Below are 24,235 nucleotides of genomic sequence, written 5' to 3' on the forward strand. Positions count from 1 at the left end.
ATGTAATGAAAGATGGCACAATCCTGCTGCGTAAGAGTTGAGCAACAGTTGTCCATGCGTAACAGTGGTGGACGCCTGAGCTCACAGCCCTGCTGCACTTGCAGGATCACAGGCTGGTCAATGAACAAAAGGTGAACCTTAAAAGCCTTCAATGAACAAAAAAGGTCTTAAAAAAGTATAAAACTACTTATTTTAAACAATAAATTGCATGTTTTGAGAATGTATGATCATTTATTAGCATCAATGCCCCAAAAAGTATCTGGACAATTTTACAAATATAAGAATCATGTTAAATTTCGCATAATAAAACAATGGATACTGCTAATAATTAAGACCATTGTTTTTGGGGACTTGGTAGTTTTTTCAAATTTTCGATTGATTGATTGATCGACTGATTGCAGATACCACTTGTTTTAATATTTTGTCCTTCAATGTTTAATGATTAAAGGGATACTCCACCGTTTTTTTTTTCATATTAAACTATGTTATTCCCTTACGAGTTGATACATACCTCTCTCGCCTTTGAAACTTTGATAGCACTTAGCTTAGCCCAGTTCATTCATTAGGATCCAAGCAGAGAAGCGACCAAACACCTCCACGTTTTCCCTATTTAAATACAGTTACACGAGTAGTGTAACTCGACCAAGAATGGTGACACAAAATAAAACGTTGCGTTTTTCTAAACGTGTAAAGTGGATAACTATAATGTATGGCGGAATACCATAGCAAGTGCTTGGGAGCACTTCGACTCGGCGCATATTACATATCTATGGACTCGGCGAAGTAATATCATCACTCCGAAAAGAGGGAGAGGGGGAGAGGATTTTTCAACAAGTGATGATATTACTGCTCAGGTACGTCACACACACACCGACACACAGCTTTTCCAAGGTTGGATTTGGCCAGGCTCTAACTGTAAACAGGAGAGTTTTCTCAAAACATCAAGATAATGCGTTCTTTCTCTCAAGGATAGCTAGACTTTAGTCTAACTGGAAAGTAAGGCTTTAACAAAGAAATGTCCCTTAAACTATTGGCTTCAATGACCCCTTTTTGTTTTAACACTTTCTCAAACACAAAACAGGTCCGTATTTCATCTCTGGAAGCCGGGCTAAATGAGCAAGCACTGTTACTGCATTCAGATTTCAAATACAGACATTAAAGAATACAATGAAAGAACATTTCTGTAATCACAACTTCTAGAACAAAGTAAAATCTCACAAGCCTAGAGAAGTCATTCAACTTATTTGATATTTAGAAGGAAAAATATTGATTAATACCTTGATTATAATCACTCATTCATTACAGATAGCAGCAGTGGATTCCAATCCACCCCCTTCATTTCTTTATTGATCAAATTTGGGAGACAATTACATTATCCTCAAAACCACCAGATGATCCGTTGGAAACACTGCCTAGACTCTATACCCCTTTAAAACGGTTCTATTACCTTCTCTGCATTGCAATTTATGTCTGCAGAGAGCACTTGGCACATATTTATATTTTTTTCTGGGAATGCCCTGCACTGTTTTCCTTCTGGTCCCAGCTTGCCCACGACATATAATTCTTGTTAAACAGGGATATGGTTTTGACTTCAGAACTTTTCTTCCTAAATGACTTCTCTTATTAACAACAGACAAACATACTTTTAGCTACTTTCACAGCTGCAAAAACCAGACCTGGAGTGCTGCTTTTGATATTGTTAAATCAGTTGTTTCTTCTTTTTTATGTAAATGTATTTATATTTTCTATTTATCTGCTGATTATTTATTTTATGTTATTTTTTTGCTTTCTCCTCTGCAATGTCTTTCAATGCCGCAGAACTGTATAAGTCTATCTGGGGTGTGGGGGATGCATATTTTATTGTAATATTGTCACAATTATGTTCTGTCTGCACCTGTTCTCGTTGCTCCCTGATTAGTTTACCTTTCTAGTTTCCTCATTTCCTCCTGTGTATTTATACTCCCTGTTCTGTTCAGTCCCTTGTCGGCTCTTGTTAACGTTAGATGTGGTTGTGTAAGTCCTGCCTAGACTCATCAAGTAAAGTTTGTGTTTAACCCGGATCTTTGTCTTGTGCCTTCAACTACCACCGTTACAAATGTATGTTGTATCATTTTTATATTGAACAATTATTCAATAAAAAGCAATTGTTCACAAAAATACTAAAGCATAAAGTCTTTAATGTAGAAAACATACGTTATAGTTTATGAATACACAATCTATTTCCTCAGTTATATAACAACACAAATAGAAAATAAATACACATCTAATTTTGTTTCACACAAAGCAACAATGATTTTGCAAGGAATTCAAGAAAATCAAAGGTAAACATGTCACAGTTATATTAAGTAGTTCACAATGCCAGGGTTTATGCACTGATCCAAAAAAAAAAAAATCTATTGCAAGTTTATTTGGGCATTGTGAATTGGCTTTTACTGCATTCATAACATTTTGAAAAACTGAACTGTATAGATTCATCTTGGACAATGCTGTTCCACTCAGTCACTCTGTGTAGAAAAAAAAAGTGTTGTGATGACCTCAAAACTGAAATGAAATGAATAAAGACGGCATAACCATTTGATACAGTTTCTGGCACTTACGAGATCATCCAGATCATCCATGGCAGGAGGCTCTCCTTTGTTTTTCATGTCATTAAGCATCTGCATTACAGAAGAGTCATTACATTTGATAGAAAAAGTAGGAATTTATTATAATCTCAACATACTACAACGTCGTGACAATAACTGAAATGATAACATCTTCATCTAGAATGATAGTTGCATTCAGATTAAGAGACTTACATCTACATACTGCTCATATTCTGCCATGCCATCTTCCTCCTCATTTTCCCAGTCCCTCCAGTTATCAAAGTCTACTAACAGCCATGCTGGCTGAAAGAGCAAAGAAAGAAAACTCAGAGGAATCCAATAGATAGATGGATTAAATGAAAGAACGATAGAACGATAGATAGAACGATAGAACGATAGATAGATAAATGATAGATATATGATAGATAGATGATAGATAGATAGATAAATGATAGATAGATGATAGATAGATAGATAGATAGATAGATAGATAGATAGATAGATAGATAGATAGATAGATAGATAGATAGATAGATAGATAGATAGATAGAACAATAGATAGAACGATAGATAGAATGATAGAACGATAGATAGAACGATAGATAGAACGATAGATAGAATGATAGAACGATAGATAGAACGATAGATAGAACGACAGAACAATAGACAGATAGATAGATAGATAGATAGATAGATAGATAGATAGATAGATAGATAGATAGATAGATAGATAGATAGATAGATAGATAGAACGATAGATAGATAGATAGATAGATAGATAGATAGATAGATAGATAGATAGATAGATAGATAGATAGATAGATAGATAGATAGATAGATAGATAGATAGATAGATAGATAGATAGAACGATAGATAGAACGATAGATAGATAGAACGATAGATAGATAGAACGAAAGAACGATAGATAGATAGATAGATAGATAGATAGATAGATAGATAGATAGATAGATAGATAGATAGATAGATAGATAGATAGATAGATAGATAGATAGATAGATAGAACGATAGATAGAACGATAGAACGATAGATAGAACGATAGAACGATAGATAGATAGATAGATAGATAGATAGATAGATAGATAGATAGATAGATAGATAGATAGATAGATAGATAGATAGATAGAACGATAGATAGATAGATAGATAGATAGATAGATAGATAGATAGATAGATAGATAGATAGATAGATAGATAGATAGATAGATAGATAGATAGATAGATAGATAGATAGATAGATAGATAGATAGATAGATAGATAGATAGATAGATAGATAGATAGATAGATAGATAGATAGATAGATAGATAGAGATACCTTTGCTAGATCTTTCTGGAGTCGAGGCCATGCCACATTTTCCTTTCTTTTCCTTATTAATATATTAATTGTCCGGTCAAAGACCTTCTCCGTTGAATCCTAAAAGGGCATCATCCACAAAGTGGTTTGATGGGAAATCCACAGAAAACTGGTTGTCATGGATGAAATTTCATTTACACATTCATTATATCACAAAAAGGATGGTAAACTACTTACAGCTTTTAATACGCGGTCATAGAATTCAATCTCATTGTAGATATCGTTGTCATCCACATCTTTACAGCTGAAAAAAGTGAAATATTATTATTATTATTTTATACATTTTCTTACTTGGGTTAGGGTTATGTATAATAGTGAAATACATAATGTACCTGAAAGTTTCAGGGCCTCAAAAAAAAACACTATTTATCATGTAAAAATCCCAAAGCTATTCTATAGCAGAGGTTGCTCTTTTTCAGCTCAGGAGACTTGAGTTATGGAGCTACATTTAACTCAGATGTTTCTCCTGAAATTCCTTTGGATAAATAAAACAATGCTAAGTTTGTGTTTAGCAAGAGTGGCCTATAGAGCTATACAATTAGATTTTTTGATCTATAAAATGAAATCATCTGATTTTGTTCAAATGTGATGAGACATGTTTGCATTCATATTGAGCACAGTTTGAGACATTGTTGAGATCTCTGAACTCTAGAGGAGATTATAGTCTTATCTCAGGAGAAATTTTGAGAAGCAGGATAGACTCTTAAAAATAAAGGTTCTTTAATGGCATTGAGGGTTCCAACCTTTAACATTCATGGAAACTTTTAAAGGCACAAAAGGTTCTTTACACTGGGGGGAAAAGGTTCTTTAGATTGTAAATTGCTCTTCACACTAAGAAAAAAAAAACGGTTCTTTGCAGCACTTGTATGTATAAGCAAAATTCAGAATTTGCTTTGTGCTTAATCTCATTGCTGTGTCTGAGAATCATTTCAGTCCGAATTTCCTATGGGATATTACTGAGAAAAACTCAAAAACAATCATACAAATAAATAAATATTTGATATAATAGATATTGGAAATAAGATAATTTTCTTACCGCAGAGTAATTTTTGTGTCCTGAATATCTACCTGAACATCTTTTGGGTTTTGAACCGCAAAGTTGATAGTGATGTACTTTTTCCGGTCATACCACAGTGTTCTGGCTGGTTGACTAAAGAAATGAAAAGAATGTAAGCAAAGTATTTCTCATTTGGCTACTCTTTAAAAACGAAACTTTCTGATCTAACATGATGCAACCATTTTAAGTCTAAGTTCAGAGTTCATTGTGAAAATCACATGTACCCTTCGTAGAAGACATGAGCATGCGGCTTCTACCATTTCAAATAAACATCCATGTTCACACCTACCAGTTCTCTGGTCTCACAATCTTTGGCATCTTGATTCTCGTAGATTTGATGTAGTTTGTGTAAATGTTTTGACTGATTTTCCTTATACGTGTAGAAAAGACTTGACTGGAGAGAGTTCAGTGTGTGGCTCGCTGGCAGAGTGATTGACTCTATTTTTAGGATGGATGGTATCAGCTGGTGGGAGAGGAACATACCACTTCACCCCCACCCCCCTTTGGTCATCCCATTTAAAGGAGGTGGTGGAACACTCGGGAAAATCACTGAAGCTTCTACCCTCACCCAGACATTACACAAACCCTCCCCCGGGTGAGAATCTGCCAGAGCAACATGCAAACCTCAAGCCATGTTTATTTGAGTCTGATGCAAACATCACTGTAGCTTATAAGGGCTGTTTTCAACTAAGAAACAAAAAAACTTGTTGCTGTTCATTAACAACAGTCTTTTGGGGACCTAAAAGCACAAACTTTTGAAACCGGGTTTCAAAGTGCTCGTTTTTGAAACCGATACTGTTATCGTCTCTGTGTAAACTACAAAAACGTGAATTTGTGAAAACGGTGATCCGCATGTGCATTATGTGTTTAGTTTATAGGCACGTAGTGTTTCTTTACAAAGTGACATCGCCAACTACTGGCCTGGCAGCAGAATACAGCGTTTTTAATCGTTTTTTTTTTTTTTTTTTGCGGATCGTTGTGAACGGGGATCGTTTTGACAGTGTTGTTCTTGTTGTATGCAAGCGTAAAATGCAAAGGAAAAACGTTCCTGTTTATAGTGCAGCTTTGTCGCATAAACACACTCGTAAAGCCCATACTTTTTAAAATAAAGAGTTAAAACACAATTCAGTTCAGTAAACTTTACACATATTGTGCCTATTCCTGTTTTCTTTCATTTGTGATCAGAATCTTGCAGATATGAAGCAGAAAGAGATGAAAGGCAGTATGCCTTTGAGGAAAGAGAATCCTTAGAAGGAACAAATTAATGTATAAAATCATAAACATTTTTTTGCATTTAGTTTTATTCTTGTCACAATCAAGCGTTTTGTTTGTTTGTTTGCTTGTTTTTTCACATGGGCCGGAGAGGGCTCGGCATAACATAAAATCAGAATCATTCTCTCGTTTTAGTGATTCCCTAACTATTTTTTGTTGTTATTGTTCTAATCAGGCTTGTCCGGTCGGGCAAGTAAAATTCTCTTTTACTTGTCCCTTCAAAAAATTATTGATTATCGTTAATGTCGAGCCCTGGGTTAATATGTGTTTCCCCTAATGGTTTCAAAGTGGGGGTCCTACAGCGCCATCTGTAGAGATTGTGTGCATTAAGTCAATTTTTTGCAATGTAAAATGTATATCATTTTTAACTTAGGCTACATTTTTCAATAGATTGACAGTAGCTTAGCAAGTAGGCCTAACTAAAAGTAGGGCACTAGCTACTAAATATATAGGCTATATTTTTTTTTTCAGCAGCATGTCAATAATTTATTATTTATTAAATTATTCAATATATTGACTTTACTAGTAACTTAACTACATTCAATTAGTGAGACAGAGAAGCTGCTCTTTTCAAAACAGTGTTCCTGCACTTTTTTCCACAGAGATACTTTATTTATTAAGGATCGTAGTTGATATGTGAAGGGATTCGTTGATTAATTTAAGAATGTTATTTTGACATATTCCCAAATGTGGAAAATGGGGGATTTTACCTCAGTAGAATTCATCCTAAATTTAGGTTACAATGAATTGCTCTGGGTTTGTAAAGATGAAATTTACTTAGAAGTAAAATATAATCAAAATGAACATAATTTGAATTAATATATAAAAGAAAAAAAGATCGTAGTTTATGTTATCTGCACCAATTTGTTAAAACATAAAAAAAATACATTTGACATTCCTCACATTGGTCGGCGCTTCTTTTCTTTTTTTTTCCTTTTTTCCTTTTTCATTGGTCGGCGCTTCACCGTCGCCATGTTTGTCGTTTGTACGTCACTTCCGCCGTGATCCTGTGTGGCGCGAGTCGCGAGAGAGTGAACAATTGGCGAGAACAGAAACACACAAACTTATGAACACATTGCTGCTGTATTATATCAGATAGCACAGAAGAAATATACCCGTTTGACAACCCCGTAAAAAGGACAGCGTTTGGATTTATTAGACGCAACATGCCGCGGAGAAAGGTGAGAGAAGATGCGAGAATTGCCCAGTCGCCTCAGCGCGGGCTAAATGCTAGCTCAATGTTTATTTACATTCTCGGACAAAAATAGTGTGTTTTCAATTACTTTATGAAACTTTTTGTCAACGCTATTAGCGGATAACATTTTATCGCATGAGAATTGAAAAATGCCGAAGTGCCGCCGAAATGGTGTGTTTTAAACTGATAATGAAGCTAGTTAGCAATTTGGCTTTAAAACACAACCCAGACTGTATAATAGTAAAATGTTTCCGTTTGACTTTAGTGATATATGTATTTTGTGAGTGTCTTGTTGTTGGTATCTATAATTATTATTTTTATTCTGAGCTGTTTACACGTGCATGGCGATATAACTGTGTTGACACCATGTTTGCAGAGAACAGCAGGCAGTAGTTCAGACGGGACTGCAGATTCTGATGACTCTGGAGATCATGAGAAGACCGACAGCTCTCATAGTGAAGCCAATCAGCGCAATAACACCCGTCTGACCCGAGCGTCACTGCGCCTGAGCCAGAGCTCTCAAGGTATACACGCACAGCTGATGATACATTGGTTTCTCATACAGTATGTGCCAGTTTATGGGCTATCAAACTTAAGTGCGAACCTGGTGCGCATCAAACAAGTGGATTCTGGTGTGGTTGGGCTGAAATAAAAACCCAACATGGACCAAAGACATCTAAACAAACCAAAAATAGGATGTGATGTCTCAAGATGCAACCCCTAAAAAAGAAAGTACTCAAAAATACGTGTTTTTTCCTCATCATCGTAGTTGCCCATTACAGTTTGATATAGGTGTCGGAACTGCATCTTCTTGCTGCAGATCTTCATTTGTGTGTGACAGAGGTATTCCTGGTGCTGTTTTGACTCCTTTACACATTTTCTAAGCTGGTTGTGAGTTCTCAGGTGGTAAAAATACCGCCATATGTACACGCACACAACGGGCGCATTTAGCACACAGTATCATTTTGATTCCTTTATGTTCGGTTAAAAGTTCTGTTACAAAATATTCGCCATAAAAGCAGTTTCTTTGTTTTGTATCTTTAGGTTCGGTATTAAAAATTACAGTGTGAATGTTAAGCGAACCCTGGACTATATGCATCATTTTCTGTTTTGGTCCGGACCAAAAGAACCAAGAAAACCGAACTACAAGTGTGAACACCCTTTGAGTCACTTTGGATAAACGTACTGTATGTGTTTAATTAATAGATGTAATTACAAATGTATTGTTAGTTTAAAGTTACTTTAGAAAGTACTAGTGTTGTTTAGTGAATTTTTGCCAGGGAAATTCAGGCATTTCACTTGGAGTCCATGTAATCGGAAATTTTGCATGACAGCAAAAGATTTCCCAACACACATTTTGCATGTGGATTCGCTGCCTTGACCAACAAAACAACTGCTCGATTTTTCTTCAATTAATCCGAAATCCTGTCATTTATTCCCAAAAATAAATAAAAATATAATTATAAACATCACAATATAATTTGCAGACAGCTTTTCAATTTTCTTTTGAATAAGAAAAATTAAATCAAATGATCAAAAAAGGGACCACTCAAATCACTATCATAGGTGAAAAACAAAAAGCACAAAGTGTTAAATGGTATGACACTATATTCTTCAAGGACACTATATTCTTCAAGGACATTTTTCTTCTAAATATATTTTATTATAATTATTAAAAGTTACTGTTTTTGTTATTCCCTGCTGCAAAGCTTTATGTATTATATGTATAACCTATACATATGTTTATAAGAAGTTAATTCTGTTCCTGATCTAGATGCTCCTCCGGATGTGAAGCAAGCAGCAGAGAGAGACGAGTCTCCCCCCAGGACGCCCACAGGAAACGCACCCTCATCCGAATCAGACATCGACATATCCAGCCCCAATGCATCCCACGATGAGAGCGTGACTAAAGACCAGAAAGACTCTGGCAGCGATCCCTCTCATCGTCCAAAACGCCGCCGCTTTCATGAGAGCTACAACTTCAATATGAAGTGCCCCACACCTGGGTGCAATTCTCTGGGTAATTGCTCTTCAAATTAATTTCCTTTTGCATTTGTTTAATAATCAAATTCAGTGCTAATGGTTTACAAGGACTTAATTGGAAAAAAACAATGTTCACATTGTTTTAAAACATTTCAAATTTCACTGGATTGTTTATAGTTAAATTAAAAAAAAAAATTAATCTGTATATTTTACTGAATTTCTTTTATACAGGACATTTAACAGGGAAACATGAGCGACATTTCTCCATATCAGGATGCCCTCTCTACCATAACTTGTCAGCAGATGAGTGCAAGGTGTGTTTAGCCCAAAGTATACTTTGTTATTTGCTATTATTAAATTGTATCTTTTGGCCACTTTCTTGGATTGAATGAGGTATGATCTTCAGGGAAAAAAAATTGTTTTGGTTGACTGCTAAATTGCAATGATCATGTAGTGTAAGCATGTGTGCTTTATCCTTTTCTAAATTGTTTAGCACTTTTTCTGTTGTTTATCTTTGTGCTTTTCATTTCGATCAGGTGAAAGCCATCGAACGTGAGAAACAAGAGGAAGAGCGCAGTCAGGGGCAGAACGAGGAGAACAGACACGCTACTCGACATCAGGTTCTCACCAAACAGATGTTCGCTCAACACTAAACAAACATCACACCAGCGTGTTAATGCCTCTTAAGTGCATGCATGCTTTTGTACAAAAAAAGAGACACTTGCATGAAGTCCTAACGTCAGCCGCGTGTTGCCTTCCATTTTTAAAATGAGATGTGATTGTTTGCAAGCCATAAATTCTGTGGTAACCACAGTGAAGTTATGACTGATGAGCTATGCATGAAGAGCTTTATCTGGATGAGACACAAAGTACCTTTTAGTAAAAGTGGGATGTAATTAATTTGCATTGCTTTTCTACAGGCTCCAACTCCAAGACAGGTTCGATATAAAGAGAAGGTCATGGAGATTAGGAAGAGGAGGGATTCTGGCCTGACAAAAGACCAAAAAGAAAAGTACATGGTAATAGTGTTCTCTTAGCGATTTTTAAAAATGTCTGTATATTAATGTGTTTGTGTAGTCATATAAGCTAAAAACCGCTGCAGGGATGACGTATTTTTATAGGCCAGCCCAGAAGTTACAATCAAACTGGTTCCCTTGGCAAAAAACTAATAGGATTTTTCATTGGCTTTTAGATAATTACATAAAATGAGCTCTGGGACCAACAAGAATTTGATTTTTACCCATTTTGTCTTCATGAACTTTTTAGAATTTATATTGTATATCATTTTCAGGCATCAGGGAGCCGTTATCAATATGCAGTGTATTGATATCACCTTTGAATGCGCACTCGCTTTTAACTTTCGATTTCATGATCACAAGTAATCTGTAAAGAGAGTGGCAGTACTGACCACACATTTTACAAGATAAGATATTTTTCAATAATGTTAAGGATCTGTTGCACACCAAATCTTCGCCATCGTCCTGTCAGTCATCTGTCCTTACTCTGGTCATGGAGCAGAGCCGACGCTTTGTTTATAATTGTGTTGTCCAAGTGAACTAAATGTTTTTCATATCTATAAAAAAAGCTAAATGAGAGTGGGGGGCGGTGCCGCAGTGGGGAGGGAATGTAATTGGTGTTCGGCCAAACACTGTGTAACACTACCGCAGCAAGCCTATGGGGTATAATTGTTTATGTATGCGATTCGACTACATCTGTTCATATTTGATGTGTCAGGAGCACAGACAGATACATGGCATCACTCGAGAACCACTGCTGGAGAACATCACCAGTGATTATGATCTGGAGCTCTTCAGAAAAGCTCAGGCCCGCGCATCAGAGGATCTGGTATGATTACACGTTCCTCGCACGTCACACTTGACACTGCAAACTCAACTCAACTGACAACGGGAACACACTTTACCCTTTGGCTTGCATCCTATCAAATTGTAAATAAATTAAGAAAATAATCAGTTGAGATGTGATTTTCAAGTATTTAATTAACTGACATTACAATGTGGTCATGTAATATATAAAACACTTTTTGTTGAATTTAGCAAAAATAACTATATGATGGTACTGTAACTGTGATATAAAATTACTCGTACTGTGATTTTGGTTTTACTGCCAAAGTTCTTCTGTTATTTTAGCTGAATTGGCTGTATGTATAAATTTGATGTCCAATGTTTTTGCAGGAGAAACTGCGTCTGCAGGGTCAGATCACAGAGGGGAGTAACATGATCAAGACCATCTTGTTTGGCCGTTATGAGCTAGACACTTGGTACCACTCTCCCTACCCTGAGGAGTACGCTCGTCTGGGGCGTCTGTACGTCTGTGAGTTCTGCCTTAAGTACATGAAGAGCCAGACCATCCTGCGCAGACATATGGTATGAAGTCTACCTTCCTACCTGTTAAATATATTTGAAAGGAAAGTTAAGTTTGACATTTTCATTCCTCTGGGGTATATGCAGGCCAAATGTGTGTGGAAACACCCTCCTGGTGATGAAGTCTACAGAAAAGGTGCCATCTCTGTGTTTGAGGTTGATGGGAAAAAGAACAAGGTGAGGAATTGATGTTAAATGCACTCATTGTTCTTTGTTGCATGTATGCAAAGGGGTTCTGGGTGTGTTTGTAGCTTTGTGAAATAGACCATTTCCCCTCTTAAATGAAATTCTAGTCTGTTGATGAGTGTTGTTTGCTACATATATTACTGATATTTTCTATACCTGTCTTAACAGATCTATTGCCAGAACCTCTGTTTGCTGGCCAAGCTGTTCCTGGACCATAAAACACTGTACTATGATGTGGAGCCTTTCCTGTTTTATGTCATGACTGAAGCTGATAACACAGGCTGTCACCTCGTGGGATATTTTTCAAAGGTAATGTGGTGCCGGACTCAGCTTATAGTGACTTGCATGATCTAAAATGTACAATAACATAATCACTCATCAACACATTTGCATTTATGGCCAGTGTCCCACTAGCCATTTTTTTACCTCATTCACATAGACTGAAGTCTTTGCTGAGGTAAAGGTCCACTCCTCTTAGAACATCAGAATAGCTTGAAATGATTTAAAGCCAGTCGGTGAGGTTGTACTTATGTGGTGTTGGCCGTGACCAGTTAATAACTGCCTCACATTTAATAACTGACTAGTGAAGGGTTTAAAACCTCCAATCAGAGCTTTTCTGGCTTTTTCAGCTTTTAAAGTTTTACGGTTTTACCAGATTTCATAATGTAAAGAGTGTGTAAATACATATGACAAATATCAAATCAGATAAACCCTGCGTACGAGTTGACATTCTCTTGCTTTGTGCTTGCGTGAAAGTGCAATAATTCTCAATAAAGTTCACAAATGAGAATTATTGTGATTTATCTCAATTTATAATTTGAGTAAAATAATCGTGAATATCTCTTTATTTATTATCGGTTAGCCCCATAATTTATACACATAAATTAAAGCAGAGGCAAAAACAAGTTTATGAATGTCCTTTTTTCTCAATGAAAATGGTGGATGAACTTTCCACAACCATGAAGGGACAAACACACAGAACACGCATTCAAAAGTCTGTCATCCCTCTTTTTTATTCTTAAAGTGGTTAGTGGGATGCTGCTTTAAACTGGGGAAGGAACAATTGATTTAATTTCTCTGTTTTGATCTGTATGTTTTGTTCTAAATATGTGAGTTAGGGATGGGACGATACACTTAAACTCACGATACGATGCACCTCGATATGCCAGGGTCACGATACGATACGTCACGATACGATATCAAAAAAGGAAAAAAAAGAAAAAAATATTACTGTATAACAACAACTTATTCATTTGCTTTGGCCGCCAAAGCAAATGTGTGTCCCGCCAAAGCCTTTTTTGATCGGCGAGTGATGTAGAATGAATTGACTGCTGCGCTTGACAATGACAGGGCGCATAACGAGCAGAGAGAGAGAGAGAGAGAGCGCCCCGGCCGCGCGCGCGCACTCTCACGTCTTCAAACAAAACGAGCGCTGTCTTGCTCTCTCTCCCTCGCGCATATTAATCAAAATCAATTGACACGATAGTAAAAGGTCGGAAGACCGCAGTTTCACGTGGAGCATTTGGAGATTTTTAGAGATTAGAGACTCTAGGCTTACTTAGACTCAATGAACAACATCTCAACACTTAATTATAAAGGCCGGTCTCATATAGACGCCTGTCTCAAATACAAGCCGGTGCAGTTCGACGATTTGGGAAAATAAAAGCCCGGGCTATTATTTGAAGTTTTACGGTATATATATACATTTGACTCCATGGTCGGCTGTTTGGGGGCAAGGCAGTTGGTACTGATGCTAATATTTGTTAGCTCGCTGTAGACTGCAGTGTTGTTGTTGCAACATGCGCTGTCTTGACGTGATGACGTACCGCACCGTTCCCCGGATATAATTTTTTTTTTTCATTTAGTTTTAACCTGCTTGATCAGCAGATGGTGCTGCCAGCCTGCCACCATAGACTGTATGTCTGCCCCATATACATACACACACACATATAATACACTAAATTATTTATATACTACGCAAATCATGCAGCAGTGCCATCTATCTTTATTTCGCGATCCATTTTTTTCCACCTCGATGCGTTTCGTCACGTTTTGTATCGCGATATTTCGTCAAACGATATTTCGTCCCATCCCTAATGCGAGTAAGGATCAACAGGTTTAGAGTGCCAATCTACGGGGGTTAATTATTTGAAGTTTTATTTTTAAAGAAAGAAAAATCTGAACCAGGCTAAAGTGTTTTGTGGGGGTACTAACCTGAAGAGCACTTCACCCTAATTGTGTGCTGAAAGTCTCATAAATCAGCAGAACATGCTAATATAATGCCACGTTTATATGCATGTTCATTTTGAAAAATGTTAGCCTGTAGTGTCTTTGAAGCCTTTTCCTAGATCATAACATTGTCAGGAGAGTTTTTATAATTGCTGCTTTTTATTTCCATAGGAGAAGAACTCGTTCCTGAATTACAATGTGTCTTGTATCCTGACTATGCCACAGTACATGAGACAGGGCTATGGCAAGATGCTGATTGATTTTAGTGAGTACCTGTGATACATCCCTGTCTGTTTTTAGGGCTGGGCGAAATGGCCAAAGAACACTTGGCTTTTCATTTATTAATTTAAAACAAGTGAACAGTCAGCAATAAAATAAGAACAAATGCACAAAATACAAGCAGAGATGAATACTAAATAACAAAGTTACAAAGTCTAACAGTAGTATTCAGGTACAGAAATTAATAATTTAGCCTAAATGTAAAATAACACTTTGTTATAGTTTAATCTTTGTTAAAGCTGTATGTTGTGGTTTTATTAGTATTAATGACTCAGACAAAAGTAGGAATATTAGCTGTGTGCTGTCATTTAAGACCGCAGAATAAACTGACAAACATCCGATTTCTTTCTCAACTGATCACTTATGAGAGAAACGAGAAAATACTACCGGGACGGGCAGTATTCTCTCTCTCTCTCTCTCTCTCTCTCTCTCTCTCTCTCTCTCTCTCTCTCTCTCTCTCTCTCTCTCTCTCTCTCTCTCTCTCTCTCTCTCTCTCTCTCTCTCTCTCTCTCTCTCTCTCTCTCTCTCTCTCTCTCTCTCTCTCTCTCTCTCTCTCTCTCTCTCTCTCTCTCTCTCTCTCTCTCTCTCTCTCTCTCAAAATTCTTTGAATGTGTAAATTGGCAAGACAAAACACGTTCAAATTATAAACAAGCTCATGAAGTTTGAAGTTTAGCAGAGACTTGCTTGCATAAGGCTCGCCCACTGCTGACAGCAAAATTTAAATATTTGCAAGACTTTCTAACATTTACAGATGGAGAATATACCTCCTGTGAAATGTAAGTTATGCACTGAGGAAAACGCATCTTATTACACAACTTAAAGGAGAACTCCGGCGCAAAATGAACCTTTGGTCTAATAAAACATTGGTACCTAGTCAACCGTTCTCTGAGATTTGTTTTCATGATAATTGAATGTAAAGAGTTTTATCTCTAAAAACTGTTTAGCGTATAACGCTAGTAATGGGGGCATTTAATAAGTAAAAAGAAATCGCTAGTTTATACCACTAACAAAGCTCAAAATAGCCCCACACGAACACAGTAACATAATGAGAGTCTCTACATGCAAAACGAAGCATTGAGAACTTTGTAAGTGTACAGACCGTTTAATAAGAAGATAAAGATGAAGACAGTCCACTTCGTGTATACAGACAGGAGCCATCTTTGGAAAACAGACTCGACTAATCAAACCACGAACGCCATTCACACAGTTCAGAAGTTCACTGAACTTCATACAGTTCAGCTCACTTAGCACGTCGTTCGTGGTTTGATTAGTCGAGTATGTTTTCCAAAGATGGCTCCTGTCTGTATACACGAAGTGGACTGTCTTCATCTTTATCTTCTTATTAAACGGTCTGTACACTTACAAAGTTCTCAATGCTTCGTTTTGCATGTAGGGACCCTCATTATGTTACTTTGTAGGGCAAGCCTGCTTTAAACTATGCGCGTTAACTACATCGGAGTTATTTTAAAGCCCTTAATATAAAGCATATCTCATGTCTTTCCACACAGCAGCTCACTCTATGTCCTCCACTATTTTTCAGATGCGCTTGTAATATGGTATTGCCTCATCCTGTATCGTTTTTAAGATATATATTTATATCGTACAAACTCGATATACCGCCCCAGCCCTATCTGTTATATTTGTACCAGTTTGCGATTAAGTGTGACGAAGACCTTTATGGATTGAGTGCTGGACATAAAAACTATTTACATTTGTAGACTTTTATCATCATCAGATTGTCATACAGAGTTGTAATGCCATTACCTCTGGATGCTGTTATTCCTCAACACGTGCATCACATTGTTTGTTTGTCGTGGTTCTAGGTTACCTGCTGTCGAAGGTTGAAGAGAAGGTTGGTTCTCCTGAGCGCCCTCTCTCGGATTTGGGCCTCATCAGTTATCGCAGCTATTGGAAGGAAGTTCTGCTGCGGTACATGTGCAACTTCAAGGGCAAAGAGATCTCCATTAAGGGTAAGAAAAGTTTGTAGGCATGTTCACTATGACATCCCTGTAAAATCCTTTACAGGTTTAGCATTGTTTCTTTTTTTCTCCTGTTCAGAGATCAGTCAAGAGACCGCAGTGAACCCTGTGGACATTGTCAGTACGCTGCAGTCACTTCAGATGCTCAAGTACTGGAAGGGGAAGCATCTGGTCTTGAAGCGACAGGTATCAGGAAATTATTTTTTTCTTTTTCCATTTTTTTTTTTTTTCATTTACTGCCTACATGCTTTTATAAGTTTGTTTATGATAGGGCTGCTATTTCATAGAAGGTTGATGATGATTCTTTCAATTATTTCTATTCAATTTAAAAATTAAGCAATTTTATATATAAAATATATATATTTTCAATTAAAAATAAAAATTCTATTTTTCTTTTTAATAGCAATTACACTATGGTTTCTGTTTTTGAAGAATATATCATTGCATTAAAATACATTTCAATTACTTTTTTTTGTTCAACAAATAATTTATCAAAAAGAATATTTTAGACTAAATTATTTTTCCTATGCATGTAAGTAGAGATGGAACGCAATGAAAAATTTCATAACACTATTATAGTGATCAAAAGGATCATGGTTATCAATATTATCACAGTATTGTTCAAATTTGCTGGAAAAGTTGTCGAAAACAAACAAATAAATAACATTAGCTATGCTCTTTTTTATTGCATTAACATTAAATTAATAACTAAGAACGATGGACAGATTTTTTATGTACCAAAAAATGTACATTAATATTACAATTTAACATGTTATCCACTAATTTAACACGTACTAAATGTTCAAATAAGAATTTCTTGTTTTTTTAAATGATAAACCTCACATTTCAGCCTTTTTCATCAGGCATTACACAGGAATGTAGGATAATACATTATACCCGTTCCTTCATTCATTCATTTATATGTTCTTTCATATAATTTCTCTCCGCGCTCTGCCTTCCGTCATGTTTTCACACAAAAGGAAACCTACGCAGCATGAGACGGTTGCTCTACGTTGCTTAATGATGAACCGTATTCACTCTGAGTTTTTCAAATCGCCATAATCAAATACGGTTTTAATGACAATTATAATATGAAATGGTGTTACAAACCGTCTGGAATTTTTATCGTGGTTTATCATTAAACCGCTAACTCATTCATCCCTAATTGGAATTCAATGGCATTTATCTTGCTTTTAGAACAAGCTTTTTTCCTAAATGGAAATACTTGAGTGATTTTGAAAGGGTACTTTTACAGGAGCATTACAATACTGTATGTGCTGAGGGAAAACACCTCAAGCTCACAAAACAGCACATTCTGTCAAAACACCTAGCAACACAAGTTACTCGGTTTAAATCAGTACGTTTTAAGGTACAATGTAGATGTATATTAACATTTTATAACCATATCTTATAACCATATAAGTAAATTATGTAACCACAGCTGCCTTTTTCCGGGTTAAACAGGATTTGTGTTAGCTATTTTGTCTTTTTCTGGGACAAACTGATTATTTTTTTGTTTTGTTTCTGAATGGCACAGGACCTGATTGACGAGTGGAAGGCCAAAGAGACCAAAAGGGGCAACAACAACAAGACCATTGATCCTAGCTCTCTGAAATGGACCCCTCCCAAAGGAACCTAATGGACTTACATGTTACATTTCATACTCAACTGCCGTTAAATATTTTTATGACTCCATCAGTAATGGCTTTTGCAATGGCTTCAGCTGTTACATATTGTCATTTTTGTCTCTTTTTATGTGCTCTTTGTAACTCTGGAATCTCTTACTTTTGTTTTATACAGTGCTATTTATTTTTTTGATGTCTCTGGCCAAAGTATTTTCTTTGCCCCAACATATATTTTAAAATTAGAAGTATTTTGAGTTTTTAAAAGCAAAAAAACAGTTGATCATCAAAAGAATGTAAAAAGAAAATGGGGCCTTACAAAAAAAAAAAAAATACTTTAGATTTACATTGATTACACATTCTTAATTTTTCTTCAAACATTGTTTCTTGGTTTATTTGGGAAAATGTTTTCATGTAAATCAGAACCAGGGAAAAAAGACCTGTCATTTTTGATAAATACTTTTATTATGTCACATTTGATATCTTAAGCAAGACATTTATTTGCTTAAAAATGCTCACAGATGATGTTCTCATTAAGTATAATGTTGGTTCCAGTGAAAAGTCAAGAATAATTGTATACCGATACACCGAGGCCAGTGAAGTCTGTAATACAGCGTTGGAAAATGTTAGTAGTACTGCAGTCTGTCCCATTCCTCTTGAAGATCTGCTGTGTGAAGAACATGATTTCAGATTTATAAACTGCTGGTTCATTTTATCATTTTTGCATAAATGCATTTCTGATAACAGTGTTGTACCTTTTTGTTTGTTCAAATCTGCAGATTTGTCCATTGCTGTACTGGTCTCTGGGATTGTTCTTGTGACAGCACCTACAGATTAATATAAGCAATTTTACGCCAGGTATAAACCTATGCAGCATAGTACTAAACTGTACTAAATTAAACATTATATTGCTGGTGTAAGCAGAGCTATTTAAAGCCATACCTCCTAAAGATCTCTTGCCCATGAGTCCCACAAACATGTCCCCCTTATGCCCTTTGAGGAAACAATTTATGTTTCTTTAAACCAAGTTTAGACAATGGCCAAAAAATGAATCAGTTGAGATGTAAATACGCTATACTATTTAGCAGTTTTTAATTCAGATATGTGCGTTTACTCACTTCTTCGTTCCATTTTCACAGGCTGGAGAACTAGAACAAGTAAGGGAAATAAGATTATATATAATGGTCAAAAATGCAATCTAATTTTTTTTATTTCATTACAAATTGTTGCCAGCATAACTTTGGTAAAAAAAAAAAAAAAACTTTTGACAAGGATTAAAATACTGCATTAGAATGTTAAATACTCAAAACCTAATTTAAAAATGCTAAAGCTGTTAAAAAATCCTTTTAAATTAGACTCCACTGTATTCTGTTGTAATAATTACAATACAATATTTATTTCAAATTGTTAGTATAATTTGAGTAAAACATTTCATCCCAGAGCCAACAAAAGCAAATCTGAAGTCTTACCGGAGCGTTTTCCCATTAACCCATAAAACGGATGAGATTTGGATCTCTTTAGTAGACTGGCTAGTGTCTCCTCCACTGGTTCATCCTGTGTTAACAACCAAACCATTTTGATAGTGGATGTGAAAGCAACATTGCATATCCTTTTAGTTTTAGATGAAAAATACAACATTCTTCATTCTTTTAGTACCAACAATTCCAAAAAATGGATAGAATACAGACTAATTTATTCATCATAACAGTAATGATTACTTTAATGATTTCTGCATACATTTATTTAAAGCAGATTGTTCATTACTCACCTTCCAGTTATCTGAAATCCAGTGGTCTCTGTTTAGAGTGAAAGACAATCCTTCAACACTGCAGGCAAGAGCAAGTATGGTGAGCATTAATGCTGAGAGTTTACAAATCTCCATAAGGACCAGAAATGTGGAATTACAAGTATTATATGTGTTTAAAAAAACAACACTGACAATGAGCTTAAAAATACAAAAGAAAACTTTCTCAAATAATAGATTTTTTCCCCGTCGCTATAGTCTGTCCAGCTGGCAGGAGGGTCTGCTGAAATCTGTGAGTGGTGGCTGCATTTATATCCATACGCCTGCCAACCCCCTCCCAAATCACGTCACCACCATCTCTCTGCCATAACCAATTCAATACCACTTTAAACAAAATATCAAAAATAAATACCACTTGACTTAAGTGATAAGTGACTCCATTTTTTGATCCAGGATTAATCGACGCATCACACGTCAATGAAAATGCAAAATAATTAATGAAACAATGTTTGATTTTTTAATGTTATTTTATCCATTATAAGGTCATTTTATGGAGGTATAGAATCATGGATATAAGATGTACAATATTGCATTACTCCCTTAAAAAAAAAAACTAATTGCATTAGTTAGTTTTATGGAAAGTAATGAGTTGCGTTACTTTTGCATTACTTTTTCTCACCTGGGATGGGCTTACTTGTTTTTGTGTTTTAATAACAAAAATGTTTTGGCAGATTTAAAGGCCCTTTCGCACCAGAAATGAATAAGCCTCAGGCTGAAGGAAATGCAAATTGACTCCAGTACAGTAGAGGGCGCCGCTCAAACAAACATTTCAGCTGGACCGCAGAAGAATAAAATGCAGGAGAAGCAATAAAAACCAAAAACATTAAACACAAATCAGATTTTTATCTAAGTGATTTTTATTTAGGTTGAGTCGGATCATCGAAGATCAAGCAGCAAAGACATTGGTTAATAAACTGAGACTAAATACATAAAGTATATTTGTGTTATTTTGCATTTAATTATTGCAGGTTTGTGTAATATTCTGACTTTGCATTTCATTGTTTTTATTCATTTTGAGGAATACTAAATCTGTTTTTGTGCAAGTGAGATGAGTAAATGCCTGCTCACATTAGTCTATAACTACAATAACCGTCATGTTTACACGGCGCACACAACTGCACTTAGTCCCGATTTCTCTCAAAATGTCAGTCAATAAATGGGAAAACAAAGTAACTTGGGTTACTTATTTGAAAAAGTAACTCAGATACTTTGTTGTAATTTTAAAGTAATACTAAGTAATCTGATTACATACATTACTGGTCGTTACTTACCCCCAAAACTTATGATTCGTAATTAATAAGTGCACTGTGGGATAAACATACACAACAGTAATGCATACTTACATTTATCGGTACGGTCATATGTTTGAAATGACATTAGTCATTATTTGACCTCTGTTTTCTTTGTTTGTACAACATACATAAAGAGGAGCTTATATAATTATATTTGTGACATTTTGTTTTCTGAGCTAAACAAATTGACTAAGATGTCTATGATACTGTAACAGGGCTTGGCAAACAATCCCTTCTGTTGCGCAAGTAGTGTTGACTAAATCACTAAGTACTTAATCGTTCAGTAAGCTCTTTTCACATAAGATCCCTGTAAGCAAAAGCCCATTGCTTTCAAATGAGCCTGGGTTTACAAAATCAGTAAACTCAAATTGTTCAAGGAATTGTTTGAGCTTAGTAGTTGAAAAGTGATTTAAATTAAGTATTCTGCTAAAAAAGTGATTCAGATGGTTTAAAGTGTCAGTCCTATGCATCATCATTGGGCTTTGTTTAAATGATTCAGGTTCATGCGCACGTGGAATACTATCTTCTGGACAGTGTCTTGTGATGAAACTCACTTTTTGATTGCAAACCACTAGAACAAGACCCTTTAAGATCATGGATTCATGCTGAGGGTTGACCTTTTCTTCATACATTTCTTCAACCTTTTCTTCATACGTATGTCTCTTTACAATGAATAATGGTATCAAAATTAAAAATGAGGATTTGATTAAGTCAATGTCTGAGCAGCATCCTTCCAGAACGCATTAATTGTTTCTTTGAAGCAATTTAAATGTTCTTATTAAGTACTTCAAAAGACTGATGCATTGTTTGTGTTCATCGGACAATTAGATTAGAAAATTGTTTTTTAAATTACAAATGACTAACATATCGGGCATCGCAAAAACACCTCTCACTGAAACCTAGATGACACACCGGATTTGTGCTCTTTGATCTCACCACAGGTGCTTAACAAAGCAAGAAACCAATTTTCGATAATTTCACCTGAACGCCACTCATGCGCTTCCAAGCCCACAGAGGTCTAACATTGAGTGCTGAATCAAAAAGAATCAGAGGCTCTTCATTTGCATATGAAAACTGCTTCATTCAATGGGGTCCGACAATGCTGACACCATATTACCATGTTATACTCAACTGTTTGCCATATCAGGCAGAGTTATAGGATGGAATATACCATCGAAACGATCACCATTACGACATGCACACTCAATTAGGCCTAAATGTAAGATTAATGATTTGAACCGCAAGTAAAACTTCCATCCATTGCAAGTTTTAACATAAACTAATGTTAGTTTAGTAAGTTGATCAACTTAAATGAAATGGGTAGATTTCTGTAATAGTACCTAAACTGAATGTGTTTTAAATACAATAACCAGGTTTATATGTTTATCATCAGTAAATCCAGTCGATTTCAATCAATACATTTTAACTAATTGCATATTGCTTGTTCCACAGCTAGCCATATTTTAACCATGTTCATCATACTTTTTAACTGAATCATTTTAATTGATTTCACAAAGATTTATGCAGATTCTAAGCAATTTTTAATAAATGCATTTTGTAAATAAATGGATGAATGAATGAATGAATGAATGAATGAATGAATGAATGAATGAATGAATGAATGAATGAATGACATGGTATTTTCGAGTGCAGAAATCTTACCGGTTTCATTATTATGTTAGCCTGGGAAAACCCACACATCTTCCGGCAAATTTGCTCTGAAAGTTAGTCTGGCAAAGAGCTCATTCAAGCTCATTTCCAATCCGCCGAAATCGCGGCACCAATCAGAAACGTTGGGGCGGGCTTTACACGATGATGACAGCGCTGGGATTTTGAACATGATTTTGAACATGATTTTGTAGCCTACATTACAAAGATGGATGCCGCGGTCGAACATCACTCGTTCGAATCAGCTATGCGTCTGTTTTAAGCGATTTGAACGTTTCCTTTTAGTTAAAAACCTAGCAAAGAACAACACTCGGAGATGTTCATCCACCGCTCTGCATACGTCATCTCCTTCATCGCTCTGATTGGGTTTAGGTCTATCCGCGACGTCCGTTGGTGACGCCCCTCTGGAAATGATTTGTCTATGACGCTTTGCCAGACCATACTCAGTTACAACTAAGAATGGTCTGGTTTTAACCAGGCTATATATTATTATGTAGTATGACTAACAAATATAGGCTACACCACATTAAATGGGTTATTTCGTAGAATTTAGAAACCTTGTTATTAGCGACACTGGTGGCCGACAAGTGAACTGCTCGCACTCGTGCACGCGTAAAGTACAAGAGACTGAACGTCAACGTGCTTCAATGCCCCGCCCCGATGTATTCTATTCAAGGCACAGTTCTTTTTCGTTCTTTGTTTAGAAGTAAAAAGAAGTTGAAAATAGCCTACCTTTGAGTTTGCTGTGATATACTTTTAACGAACATCCCGACGCCGACGCTGCAGAGAGTGACGTTTAGATGAGTGCTGTGGCTTTCCTCTCAATAACAAAATAAACACAACAAAAATGCAGCAGCAAAAAAGCAGCAGTTAAGAAAGCATCTGGATAGCGACCTGGATATGTTTGCACCACTGCTGCAATTCACCGGCTTCTATCGACAGATGAGGTAATTACAATTACACTGTTAGTTTGATTACAAGAAAGTATAGGCCTAGGCTATATTTGAAAATATAGATTATATATGTGGGAGTTTGAATTAATCCCTTTATTTACACGCAAATTGACATTACAGTAGCTTTCAGCATCCTGAATATTTTTTAAGCGTCCATTTCATGTGTCAATGGAAGGGTCTCAGGAGCACGCCTAGTCACATCCTTTTGATTTTCCCTCCAAAAACGTCCCGAATCCTTAACATAAAAATCAGTCTACCGGCTTTACAGGCTCCATCCGAAATCGCATACTTCCCTACTAGTAAGTGAAAAACAGTATGTCACAAAAGAAGTTCAAATTCATGTTCAAATTAAATTTCACAGTAGCCTAGCCTAAG

General features: G+C 36.0%; 3 protein-coding genes and 1 long non-coding RNA gene across 4 annotated transcripts; 1 reads left to right on the plus strand and 3 right to left on the minus strand.

Moving 5' to 3' along the window:
* Window positions 1-2,153: 2,153 nt before the first annotated feature.
* On the minus strand, window positions 2,154-5,504 carry ptges3l (prostaglandin E synthase 3 like). Its single transcript, XM_056245957.1, has 7 exons — window positions 5,307-5,504; window positions 4,997-5,110; window positions 4,138-4,204; window positions 3,922-4,020; window positions 2,799-2,888; window positions 2,598-2,657; window positions 2,154-2,504 (listed from the first exon to the last, which is right to left on the minus strand). The coding sequence occupies exons 1-7, from the start codon at window positions 5,333-5,335 to the stop codon at window positions 2,496-2,498; spliced, it is 468 nt and encodes a 155-aa protein (XP_056101932.1). The 5' UTR covers window positions 5,336-5,504; the 3' UTR covers window positions 2,154-2,495.
* Window positions 5,505-7,283: 1,779 nt separating this feature from the next.
* Window positions 7,284-18,887, plus strand: kat7b (K(lysine) acetyltransferase 7b). Its single transcript, XM_056245950.1, has 14 exons — window positions 7,284-7,470; window positions 7,861-8,008; window positions 9,259-9,504; window positions 9,699-9,781; window positions 10,004-10,087; window positions 10,388-10,486; window positions 11,202-11,312; window positions 11,660-11,851; window positions 11,936-12,025; window positions 12,203-12,343; window positions 14,435-14,528; window positions 16,366-16,512; window positions 16,601-16,707; window positions 18,059-18,887. Exons 1-14 carry the CDS (start codon window positions 7,456-7,458, stop codon window positions 18,158-18,160), a joined length of 1,659 nt encoding a protein of 552 aa, XP_056101925.1. The 5' UTR covers window positions 7,284-7,455; the 3' UTR covers window positions 18,161-18,887.
* LOC130080554 (uncharacterized) lies at window positions 18,601-19,170 on the minus strand. The gene is made up of 3 exons (XR_008806680.1): window positions 19,086-19,170; window positions 18,899-18,970; window positions 18,601-18,810 (listed from the first exon to the last, which is right to left on the minus strand). It is a non-coding gene; the product is annotated as an uncharacterized LOC130080554 (long non-coding RNA).
* A 294-nt stretch (window positions 19,171-19,464) lies between these two features.
* On the minus strand, window positions 19,465-20,122 carry si:ch211-131k2.2 (tachykinin-4). The gene is made up of 2 exons (XM_056245959.1): window positions 19,912-20,122; window positions 19,465-19,697 (listed from the first exon to the last, which is right to left on the minus strand). Exons 1-2 carry the CDS (start codon window positions 20,023-20,025, stop codon window positions 19,575-19,577), a joined length of 237 nt encoding a protein of 78 aa, XP_056101934.1. The 5' UTR covers window positions 20,026-20,122; the 3' UTR covers window positions 19,465-19,574.
* Between the last annotated feature and the right edge of the window lie 4,113 nt (window positions 20,123-24,235).

The sequence above is a fragment of the Rhinichthys klamathensis genome, unplaced genomic scaffold (genome assembly GCF_029890125.1).
Source record: "Rhinichthys klamathensis goyatoka isolate OS25496 unplaced genomic scaffold, OSU_Roscu_1.1 h1tg000035l_1, whole genome shotgun sequence".
NCBI lineage: Eukaryota > Metazoa > Chordata > Actinopteri > Cypriniformes > Leuciscidae > Rhinichthys > Rhinichthys klamathensis.